This window comes from Trachinotus anak, unplaced genomic scaffold, assembly GCF_046630095.1.
Source record: "Trachinotus anak isolate AG129_WGS33_773 ecotype Australia unplaced genomic scaffold, CSIRO_AGI_Tana_v1 ptg000023l, whole genome shotgun sequence".
NCBI lineage: Eukaryota > Metazoa > Chordata > Actinopteri > Carangiformes > Carangidae > Trachinotus > Trachinotus anak.
In genome coordinates this window covers 10632215-10643183 of record NW_027273874.1, presented here as the reverse complement: position 1 = coordinate 10643183, position 10969 = coordinate 10632215, and the positions used below count along the sequence as shown (strand labels likewise).

The 10969-nt window shown below is 46.9% G+C and overlaps 1 protein-coding gene and 1 long non-coding RNA gene across 4 annotated transcripts in view; both read left to right on the top strand.

The window, feature by feature from the left end:
- Positions 1–1493: 1493 nt before the first annotated feature.
- Positions 1494–7431, top strand: LOC139606764 (uncharacterized). 3 transcript variants are annotated; one of them, XR_011684682.1, is made up of 4 exons: positions 1494–2235; positions 5736–6005; positions 6162–6337; positions 6455–7419. It is a non-coding gene; the product is annotated as an uncharacterized lncRNA (long non-coding RNA). The 3 variants fall into 3 exon arrangements; XR_011684681.1 differs by lacking the exon at positions 1494–2235 and adding an exon at positions 2242–2476 and having other exon boundaries at positions 4930–6005; positions 6455–7431; XR_011684680.1 differs by lacking the exon at positions 1494–2235 and having other exon boundaries at positions 2245–6005; positions 6455–7417.
- Positions 7432–7487: 56 nt separating this feature from the next.
- Positions 7488–10969, top strand: part of LOC139606762 (fibroblast growth factor receptor-like 1) — a 58029-nt gene continuing 54547 nt past the window's right edge. The window contains exons 1-2 of the mRNA XM_071459094.1: positions 7488–8922; positions 10924–10965. Coding sequence (XP_071315195.1) covers positions 8892–8922; positions 10924–10965 — 73 coding nt within the window. The 5' untranslated portion in view covers positions 7488–8891. The remainder of the gene's footprint in view (positions 8923–10923; positions 10966–10969) is intronic.

Sequence of the window (10969 nt, the reverse complement as noted above, 5' to 3'; positions counted from 1 at the left end):
AGAGACCAGATACCCAGAGACCAGATACTCAGAGACCAGAGACAGAGACAGAGACCAGATACCCAGAGACCAGAGACAGAGACCAGAGACCAGAGACCAGATACCCAGAGACCAGTGACCAGTGACCAGAGACCAGAGACAGAGACTCAGAGACAGATACCAGAGACCAGATACCCAGAGACCAAAGACAGAGACAGAGACCAGAGACAGAGACTCAGAGACCAGAGACAGAGACAGAGACCAGATACCCAGAGACCAGAGACAGAGACCAGAGACAGAGACAGTGACCAGATACCCAGAGACCAGAGACCAGAGACAGTGACAGAGACAGAGACAGAAACCAGATACCCAGAGACCATAGACCAGAGACAGAGACAGAAACCAGATACCCAGATACCCAGAGACAGAGACCAGAGACAGAGACTCAGAGACAGAGACAGAGACCAGATACCCAGAGACCAGAGACCAGAGACAGAGACAGAGACCAGATACCCAGAGACCAGAGACAGAGACCAGAGACCAGAGACCAGATACCTAGAGACCAGAGACCAGAGACAGAGACAGAGACAGAGTCAGAGACCAGATTCCCAGAGACCAGAGACAGAGACCAGAGACAGAGACTCAGAGACAGAGGCAGAGACCAGAGACCAGAGACCCAGAGAACAGAGACAGAGACTCAGAGACAGAGACCAGATACCCAGAGACCAGAGACAGAGACAGAGACCAGATACCCAGAGACCAGGGACAGAGACAGAGACCAGATACCCAGAGACCAGAGACAGAGACAGAGTCAGAGACCAGATACCCAGAGACCAGAGACAGAGACTCAGAGACAGAGGCAGAGACCAGAGACCAGAGAACAGAGACAGAGACTCAGAGACAGAGACCAGATACTCAGAGACCAGAGACAGAGACCAGAGACAGAGACAGAGACAGAGACCATAGACCAGAGACAGAGACAGAGACAGAAACCAGATACCCAGATACCCAGAGACAGAGACCAGAGACAGAGACTCAGAGACAGAGACAGAGACCAGATACCCAGAGACCAGAGACCAGAGACCAGAGACAGAGACAGAGACCAGATACCCAGAGACCAGGGACAGAGACCAGAGACAGAGACTCAGAGACAGAGACAGAGACCAGAGACCAGATACCTAGAGACCAGAGACCAGAGACCAGAGACAGAGACAGTGACCAGAGACCAGATACCCAGAGACCAGATACCCAGAGACCAGAGACCAGAGACCAGAGACCAGATACCCAGAGACCAGAGACAGAGACAGAGACCAGATACCCAGAGACCAGAGACCAGAGACAGAGACCAGAGACAGAGACTCAGAGACAGAGACCAGATACCCAGAGACCAGAGACAGAGACAGAGACCAGATACCCAGAGACAGAGACCAGATACCCAGAGACCAGAGACAGAGACCAGATACCCAGAGACCAGAGACAGAGACTCAGAGACAGAGGCAGAGACCAGAGACCCGAGACCAGATACCCAGAGACAGAGACTCCGAGACAGAGACCAGATACTCAGAGACCAGAGACAGAGACCAGAGACAGAGACCAGATACCCAGAGACCAGAGACAGAGACTCAGAGACAGAGACCAGATACTCAGAGACCAGAGACAGAGACCAGAGACTCAGAGACAGAGACCAGATACTCAGAGACCAGAGACAGAGACTCAGAGACAGAGACTCAGAGACAGAGACAGAGACCAGATACTCAGAGACCAGAGACAGAGACTCAGAGACAGAGACTCAGAGACAGAGACTCAGAGACCAGAGACAGAGACAGAGACCAGTGATCCCAGTAACAGGACCAACTCTAAACTCCAGTGATACTGAGTCTGATGCATTCAGGGACACCAGTAAAACCAGCAACAGCACGAGCACCAGTGTGATCAGTGACACTGACACCAGTGACGTGCTGAGGTCACCAACAGGAAGTGGTGAAGCTGAAGTCGCGGCTCTGCTGCTCAGACTGACAGTCAGTCGTCACCCAGACAACATGAAGACTCCACCTGTGTCTCTGCTGCTCAGTGAGTCCACTCACTGCTTCACCATCACTCACTCATCCATCCATCCATCATTCACTCATCCACTCCTCAGAAAACACACGTTTACAGTCGACAGCAGCTGCAGCTCTCACTGACTCTCTGGGTCTGAGCCGGACCAGGATCCAGACTGAGACCAGGACTGAGACCAGGACTGAGACCAGGGTCCAGGTGATCACATGTTGGTTTAGATCCAGTTAAAGAGAAAATAAAGTTTCACATCAAACTTCATGATTGTGTTCACACAGTGAAAACTACCTGACAGCTGATGAACAGAATAACTGTCTTTGTGTTCTCGTTGTGTAACATCATATCCTCAGTATTATTGTGAGTCGTTGTGTGAACTGTTTGTATTTGAATTTGAACTGATCACAGTCTGGACCTGATGAAGACTCTGGTCCTGACTGATTAGGTTAGGTAAAAGACGCAGCACTCTTGAGAGGGCTGCGAGGGGCACGGGCACACGAGGACACAATAAAATAAAATCTAATAAAAAAACACAACAGGTCTCCCTAAAAACCTTCTTCTGGGGTTTGAATGCTTTTAAAACCACTTAGGGGTGGTGGAGGGCCTGGGCTGTGGCCCTTAAGGTCTTTTACTATGTAATTGAGTCTCATTTCGGGACTGGGTTTTGAACTCCCGTCTACCGTATGTGAGTCCACAGCCCAAACCACTCCACCACCAAGGGGACACAGGAAAAAAAATAGAGGGTCTAATTAAAAGGTAGATAAGTAAATAAATAAATGAAAATAAAATAGAAATAAAAAAAGATAAAAAATTAAAAATTAAAATTAAAACTAAAAAACCCCCACGGTTTAAAAGATTGTTGCCTTAAAGTGGCAGCCAAATTAAAAATGGATAAAAAACCCTTGTTTTTTTAGAGGGGGAGGCAGTCAGCACTCACAGTAACTATATGGTTTTTAATCTTAAGCTGGGTTTGAACCCTGACTTCCTGTGTCAGTGCCCACTGCCTTATCCATTGGGCCACCAAAGGGTATAATCACATAAAACCAGAAATAGGAATTGGGGTTAAAAGTAATTCTAAAAAGACCCCATAAAAATAAAAAATTAAAAATAATTGAATATATAAAAGGATTTAAAAACGGCCCTAAAAGTGATGGTAGGGTTCAGATTGTTAAAATCTTTTGGACTGTGGATGCTATCTAAAAATGTGGTCAAGTTTGGGTTTGAGCCCAGACTTCCCATAGCAGGATCCCCAGTCTGAACCGCTGTACCAGGGTAAGGTTAGGGTTAGGTTGAGGGTTGTGGTTAGGCTAAAAGTAGGGTCAGGGGGGAGGAGGGTTAACATGGGGTAGGTTAACAGGTTAGGGTTAGGGTTAGGATGGGGTTGAGGTTAGGAAGGGTAAAAGGTTAAGGTTAGGGTTGGGGAAGGGGAGTGGTTATGGTTAGGGTCAAAAAAACATGAAGGGGGATAACACAACAAACAAAACCCAGAGAGGAAGGGGGGTAGGGAGCCTTGTAAATACTGTAAAAGGAAAACAAAGATAGGGCTAACAGGGATCGTGCACAGCTGGTTTCAAACCCGGCATTCCTGGGGGAAAGGGCTTGCTTTATACCACCCCAGTACCATGGTATCGCTCAGCAATGGACAGCGGAATCTGAAGGTGAGTTAAAAGACCAACTCTTGGGTTCCCATCCCACCATTCCAGCAGGTAAAGAACTTTCAGGGGAGAGTAAAAAAATACATAAGATCAAAATAAACCTACATAGCATAATAAATACATAAATAGTAAATTAGATTTGGAATATAAAAAGTATATTTACACAAGTGGATATAACCCCAAGACAATTATAAGTTAGTAAGTGCTAAAGTTGAAATGTAGAGAAATATTTTTTTTTAAAATATACACACAATATATCATAAAACACAACTGGTTAGTAAGAAATATAAGTGCTGATGTCAAAATATAAAAAAAAAAAAAAACACATGTGCATGCAATATATGTCATTGAGTTATATAGCCAATACTCTTATTGTATATATACTTCTAATAAAATTGATACATGATAAATAAATAAGTAAGTGAGTAAATAAATAAATAAATAAATAAATAATTGTTTGCTCTCCCCTTCTGTCTGCTGTCCCTCTGTTTTTTTGGGGGGGAAAAATAATACAATCCATTTACTTAAGTAGGCCCGAATTACAAGTCAGGAGATCCAATAATAAATAAGTAGTTTATTCTCTTGTGTAAATAAATTAGTATAATAAATAAGGATAAAAACATAAGTGCTGCAAATGGAAATCAACAATCATATATCAAAAAATACACACAAAAGCAATTATAAAAGTTTTGTTAGTAGTAAGAGCTTTGAAAAAGTAAGTGCTTAAAAATACACAAGAGAAAAATTTACAATGAAATAATATAAAACTTCAGGTAAAAGATCTCCAGGTAGAATATCGGTCCGCAAAGAAAACCCCAGTTGTATCTGCTGGAAGGGAAAAGGTCATGGTTGGGTAAAGGGATACATTAAAAAGAGTCTGTATTGACAGGAGCGTTATAGGTTCAGTTATATTTTTCATTCAGACCACTCGGGTCTATAGTCTGTAATAAACAGATCCATTTTCTTTCCGCTGCCCGTCGCTGAGCCGTGGTCCAGTTTCGGTTGCTTTCTAATCCCAAGCTTTGAAGGTTATGAGCCCCATGAAGTTTAAAATGTGTATATAGGGTACTGGTGCCTGCTCCTCTCCCCATCATATACTTGTGTTGCTTAATCCTAAGAATTATCTGGTTTTTTGTCTCCCCCACATATAGCTTGTGACAAGCTTTGCACCTAATCGCATAGATAGCGTTAGATGTAGTCGTTTTTAATTTTATACTTAGGGTCATCCCTTTTCCCTTCCTAGGGTTAGCTATAAGGGTTAGGGTTAGGGTTAGCTCAAAGTGTTTGAGGCTCTGGAGAAGAAGGCAGCGAATCAGCTCTGTGTCAAGGTGCATCATCTCTGGTCCTCGGTGGGGGTGAAAGTGTCCAAGTGCTGCAGCTGGTGGTCCTTGTATAAGCTGCAGGTTGAAAAGCAGACAACTGACCTCCAGTGGAGGATCATACATGGAGTAATAGCTACGAACAGATGAATCAGTGGCTCATTTGTTCACTGGGTGTCAGAGGTTATCTGGTCTGCTGAGGACTCTGGAGTCATGGTGCACAGGTCTGGGAGGACACTCTTCTCCAGATTTATTTATTTATTTATGGTCCTAAATACCTGGTGAGGAAAAGATACGTTTGTAATCGGCTGAACTTCCTGTTTCCTGTTTGGAGAAGGTGTCTGTGTGGATATCCAGGAGGAACAAGGTGGAGGGTGTAGACTGTTGGAGGTGATGAAGGGACTGGTTGGTTGAACATGTTTATCATCAGACAGTCAGTAACCTGGATGTGTTCAGAGCTGTGTGGAGTCAGTTCTGTGCTCTGATGGAGAGACAGAACTTCTGCTTCATCTGTGATCTGAGACGTCTCAGTTCATCGGGGACTAGTCTCTGGTTTTTCTCTCTCTTTACAGTTAGTTATGTAAAACTGAGATCATTTGTTCTGTGAGAGGAAAAACTGACTGATTAAAAAAGTCAAAGTCTCTCTCTCTGTCTCTCTCTCTCTCTCTCTCTCTCTCTGACTGTCTCTCTCTCTCTGTCTCTCTCTCTCTCTCTCTCTCTCTCTCTCCAGTCTCTCTCTCTCTCAGTCCAAACCTTCAGCAGTTCTTCGTTACAGACTCAGTGTCTCTGAGTTGTGTTGGTGATGGACAGACAGCAGATGGACAGACAGTGAAGAGGACCACAGGAGGACAGACTGATCCATGTGGATCAGGATTTGGGACCTTTGATGGTTCCACCTGCACCATCCCAGTTCTCTCTCCATCAGACTCTGGAGTTTACTGGTGTGAAACCAGTTCAGGACAGAGCAGCCTCCAGGTCAACATCAGTGTGACTAGTTCAGGTGAGTAGATCCACCTGCTGCTTGTGTCTGACTCTGGTCTGTTGGTGTAACTTTGTCTGTATATGACTCTGGTCTGTTGGTGTGACTCTGTCTGTATATGACTCTGGTCTGTTGGTGTGACTCTGTCTGTATATGACTCTGGTGTTTGTTGTTCAGGTCATTTGATCCTGGAGATCCCTGCACTTCCTGTGCTGACAGGACGTGATGTCACTCTGCGCTGTAGAAACAAAGACAAGAAAAGAGTTGAGGCTTTTTTCCTTCTGATGAAGGTCTCTACTCCTGTTCTACTACTGAGTTTGGATCATCCCCTCAGAGCTGGCTGAGGGTCAGAGGTCAGGACACTGACATCACTTCCAGTTTCTCTGTCAGTCTAAAGATATGAACTAACCTGCTGACCTGATGATAAACTGATCACTGCTCTGAACCAGGTTCTCCTCCTGTCTCCACAGATCCTCCTTGTCCTCCTTCATCTCCTCCTCCTCCTCCTCCTCCTTCATCTCCTCCTTCATCTCCTCCTCCTCCTCCTCCTCCTCCTCCTCCTCCTCCCTGTGTGTCTCTGCTCAGACTCCTCTTCCACCTCCTGGTCTTCTCTCCATTCTGCATCTCCACTGGTCTCCTGGTGTCCATCTGCTGCAGCAGGAAGACAGGAAACAAACCAGCCGTCTCCATGGAGATGAGCCGGACTGTTGGAGGAGGTCAGGGATTGGCTGACGAGTACGATGACATCACTGCTGATGTCACCACTGAGCATGAGTTCTGAGCAGCAGAGTGTTAGACCAGGTCTCTGTCAGAGGGTCCAGACCAGCAGGAGGACTCTGTGATCCACATCAGACTGATGTTTCTCTGTTGTCTCGTTGTTGTCGCTGCTTCAAACGTTGAAGTGACAACAGCTGAACTCAGGACGTGGTCCCTGTGTGGACCAGACCTGATCCAGAACCGTGTCTCTGTAGAGTCTGAATAAAGAATCAAACTGTCACCGCTTTGTCCCGAGTCCTTCACTTATTAAAGCTGTGAACTGTAGAATCCAGATCAAACACCTGAACCAGGTCCTGAGGTCTGAGCTGGATCAGAACATAGAGAGGAGGTTCAGGTCCACCTCTGAACTTTCACCAGAACCTTTAACAACGACAGTGGACTGGTGTCAGTGGTGGCAGTGGGAACAGGTCCCTCCAGTATGTGATGAACTGGTTTACAGCAGCTGAAGCTCTGGACCAGTGAGTGAGTGGTGGACACACGTGAAGCAGTGGTTTGAGGACTGACACTTGATCAGAAAGTGATCAGGTCACAGAGGTGATGGGAGAGACAGTCAGACCAGATACCTGTCCCACAGAACCAGGTCCAGAGTCTCGGTGCTGCAGTGAGGAGGGTCAGTCATCTCTGAGAGGATCTCAGTCCTCATCAGTCCACATCAGACATTAGACCCTGGTCAGAGTGTGGAACAGGACCTGAGGTAAATCTGAGTTCTAGAGACTGAAGAAGAACCAGCCCCCCCCCAGCATACACTCCTGTTAGCATCGTTAGCACAGCTGGGAGCCTGGGCCTCTTCATTCATGTTTAAAACTTCTGACGACCTTTAGTCCTGTAGGGATCCAGTGAGGTCACGTGGGGGGGGAGGGGGGGCACTAAGCTGTCACTCAAACACTCAGCAGCCAATAGGAACACTCCCCTGATCAGCAGTTCAGGTTTGAAGCTGGAGCCAGTTCATGTTGAAACACAGAGACACAAAGAGGAAGGAAACAGCAGCTCCACCCCAGCAGAGTCTGAGTCCTGATGCAGAAACCAGATCTGAAACCACTTCTGCTTTTCACACGTTCACTGTGTCTTCATCCTGTTTCTGCTCCTTCCTCATCCTCATCCTCACACAGACACAGAGAGGACTCAACCAAAACCAGTTCCCAGTCCCAGGACCCAGTCCCCTCTAGGGCCCTGAAGCAGGTCTGTGATCCAGTTCTCTTCTCTTCATGATGATTTAACCACAGAGACAGAGTGAAGAAGCTCAAACTGAAGCTTCACAGGTTGTTTACACACATGTCAACCAACAGGTGATGTCACTGTGACATCACCTGTTGGTTTATGAAGCCTCAGTTTGTAATTTTTTCGTCTCCATCTTGGTTTTTGAACCAGAAGAAACCATATTTGGAGGAGAAGGTGGAGCTGAGGAGGAGTAAGGGGTGGAGCTGACCTGCTCTGTCCTCTATCCTGATTGTCAGGTTCAGTCTGTCAATCACATGGTAGCCCCGCCCTCATGCGTCCCCTGCTTTATGGTCTATTTTCCTCTAAATGGATCATAATTTAAAATGAACCTCATGTTGTGTTGAAGACTTGAAACTAGAGACTGAGACATAAACTCATCAGGAAACGTTTCCTGAGGGAATAAATCAGAGAGAAGTGGAGACATTTTCACAGAGACGTCAACACAATCAGACTCTGTTTCCAACCAGTGGAGTCGCCCCCTGATGGTCAGTAGAGAGACGCAGCTTTAAGGCTCTTCAGGAGTCTACGTCCAGGTTCATCATCAGGCTGTGGTCAGACACATCAGCTCACACATCTGGAGGAAGGACTGAGGGACTGGCCTAGACCACCTGTACACACCTGCACTCTGATCAGTTACACACCTGGAGACAGGTGATGTCACACACTGATAGTGGAGCTGACCTCTGACCTCAACACCTGTCAAACATCAGCTGAGAGAGACTCAACATCACAGCAGAGGTCATGTGACTCAGAGAGGTCATGTGACAGAGTCCCGCCCTCAGGACAGAGGTCATGTGACTCAGAGTCCCGCCCTCAGGACGCTGACATGAGGCTGAGTGTTAATGAGGAAGTGGTGAAGCTGAAGTCGCGGCTCTGCTGCTCAGACTGACAGTCAGTCGTCACCCAGACAACATGAAGACTCCACCTGTGTCTCTGCTGCTCGGTGAGTCCACTCACTGCTTCACCATCACTCACTCACTCACTCACTCACTCACTGCTTCACCATCACTCACTCACTCACTCATTCATCCAGTCACCTCAGAGCTGTTGCTGCTGTGATGATTCATTAGAATCAGACGTGTTGTATTTTGTTGTATTTGTCATAGAAACTGTTGCTGGTTTGGAGACACAGCTGTGCTGCTGCAGTGACCTCTGACCCTCTGTGACCTCTGACCTCTTCAGCCTCATTGGTCTGACATGATGACAGTGTAGTTACTGGTGGAGTTTGTCAGAGATCAGCCTATGTGTCTGAGGCTAACACAGTTAGCCAGCTAGCATGAGGGCTACAGGCTCAGCTAGTAGGCTAGTCCAAGGGCTAAGCTAACAGGAAGCAGGTGAGCTCTGATGTCACAGACAGGTGAGCTGCAGCCTCTCAGGTGAGACTTGAATATGACTCACAGCAGGTAGTTAGTTAAACAGAGTTACACTCTGTGTGTGTCTGTGTGTGTCTGTGTGTGTGTGTGTGTGTGTGTCTCTGTGTGTGTCCTTGTGTCTCTGTGTGTGTCTCTGTGTGTGTGTGTGTGTGTGTGTGTCTCTACAAAGTTAAAACCTTTATTGACAGCAGCAGCAGAGACAGACAGGAAGTGTGGGCAGAGGGAGGAGGGGACAGACGGGGACTAAAGCTCAGGACATCAGGGTCCATGTGTCTGAGTCTGACCCACATCAGCCCTGAAGCCTTTAGACTGGAGCCAGTTCTCTGTGATCAGGTCTGAGTCCACCTGAGTACCTGTCTGCTGATGATGATGATGATGAAGATGGAGACGTGTTGAACTGTCCTTTCACACAGGAAGCCTCAGCTGCTGCTCTGATCTTATCTGACTTCTCTGTTTCGCCTCCTCCTCTGACTGTCAGCTGTCCACAGTCGTTCTCGTCTCCATGGTGACGGTCTCACTGACGCTCCTCCCTCAGGACCCATCTTCACTTTAACATGGTTCATGTTGTTGTTCATGATTCTTCAGCCTGAGGTAAACACCAGGTCCTCACATCATCATCATCATCATCATCAGGTGCAGAACATCTCAGATGCACTAGACATTTGCAACGCCGCAGGAGGCTGGTAGGATTATACACTACCATGCTTCATGCAGCACTCACTGCCGGAGTTTCTGTGCAGCGATGAGTGTGGTGCCACCCGAAGAACTGGGTCTGGCGTCGCGTAGAGTGACGTCACGGACAGTCAAAACCGATCAGCTGTTCAGACTGAGACGCATCTGTCCAAATGCGATCTGAAACTACCTCCCGAAGGTGGTTTTCATCTGGTTTCCAAAAATCGGATTTCATGTGATTTGTGACTGTTCAGACTTCAAAAGAGCTCCAGTTCCAATCTGGATGGGCAAAAAATCGGATTTTGGCTGGCAGTCTGAACACGGCCTTTGTGTCTCTGAGTTCAACACTTAGAGAGATCAATGTTCTCCACAGAGTGAGAACCCAGAAATGAGAACCTTCTAGTCTCGTATTCTGTAGCAAACAAAAGTGTCCTCCAGCTGGAGGCTGGTGGTTTCACCTGCACAGGTAGGTCGCTGTGGACTCTCAGGAGTAAAAACAAGACTGGAGATAAAGAACTTCTCCTTCACCTGACCTCACCTCACCTGACCTAACTCCTTCACAGGCTGTTCAGCTCTGACAGTTTATCAACTACAAAGGGTTAAATGAGGTCACATAGAACACACACAACAGCCCACTGTAACAAAAAGAAGACAACATACAAACACATTCACACCATAATTGTCCACTACACAGGTATGTGTCCACACAACGTCTCATACACCTTCCTCACACCTCACTACAGGAGAGCAGGTGTGTGTCTCAGGTGTGTGATGGTACAAATGAAACAGAGGAACAGAGCCTCCCTCCTCATGGGGGTGAAAAAACACCCTGAGGTCTGAGGGGGTTTTCTTCAATAATTGACCTCTGACCTTCAGTGACCTCTGACCTCCTGTTACAGGTGTGTGTTTGCTGCTGCTGTCTGGACTGAGAGTTTCTGCAGGTGA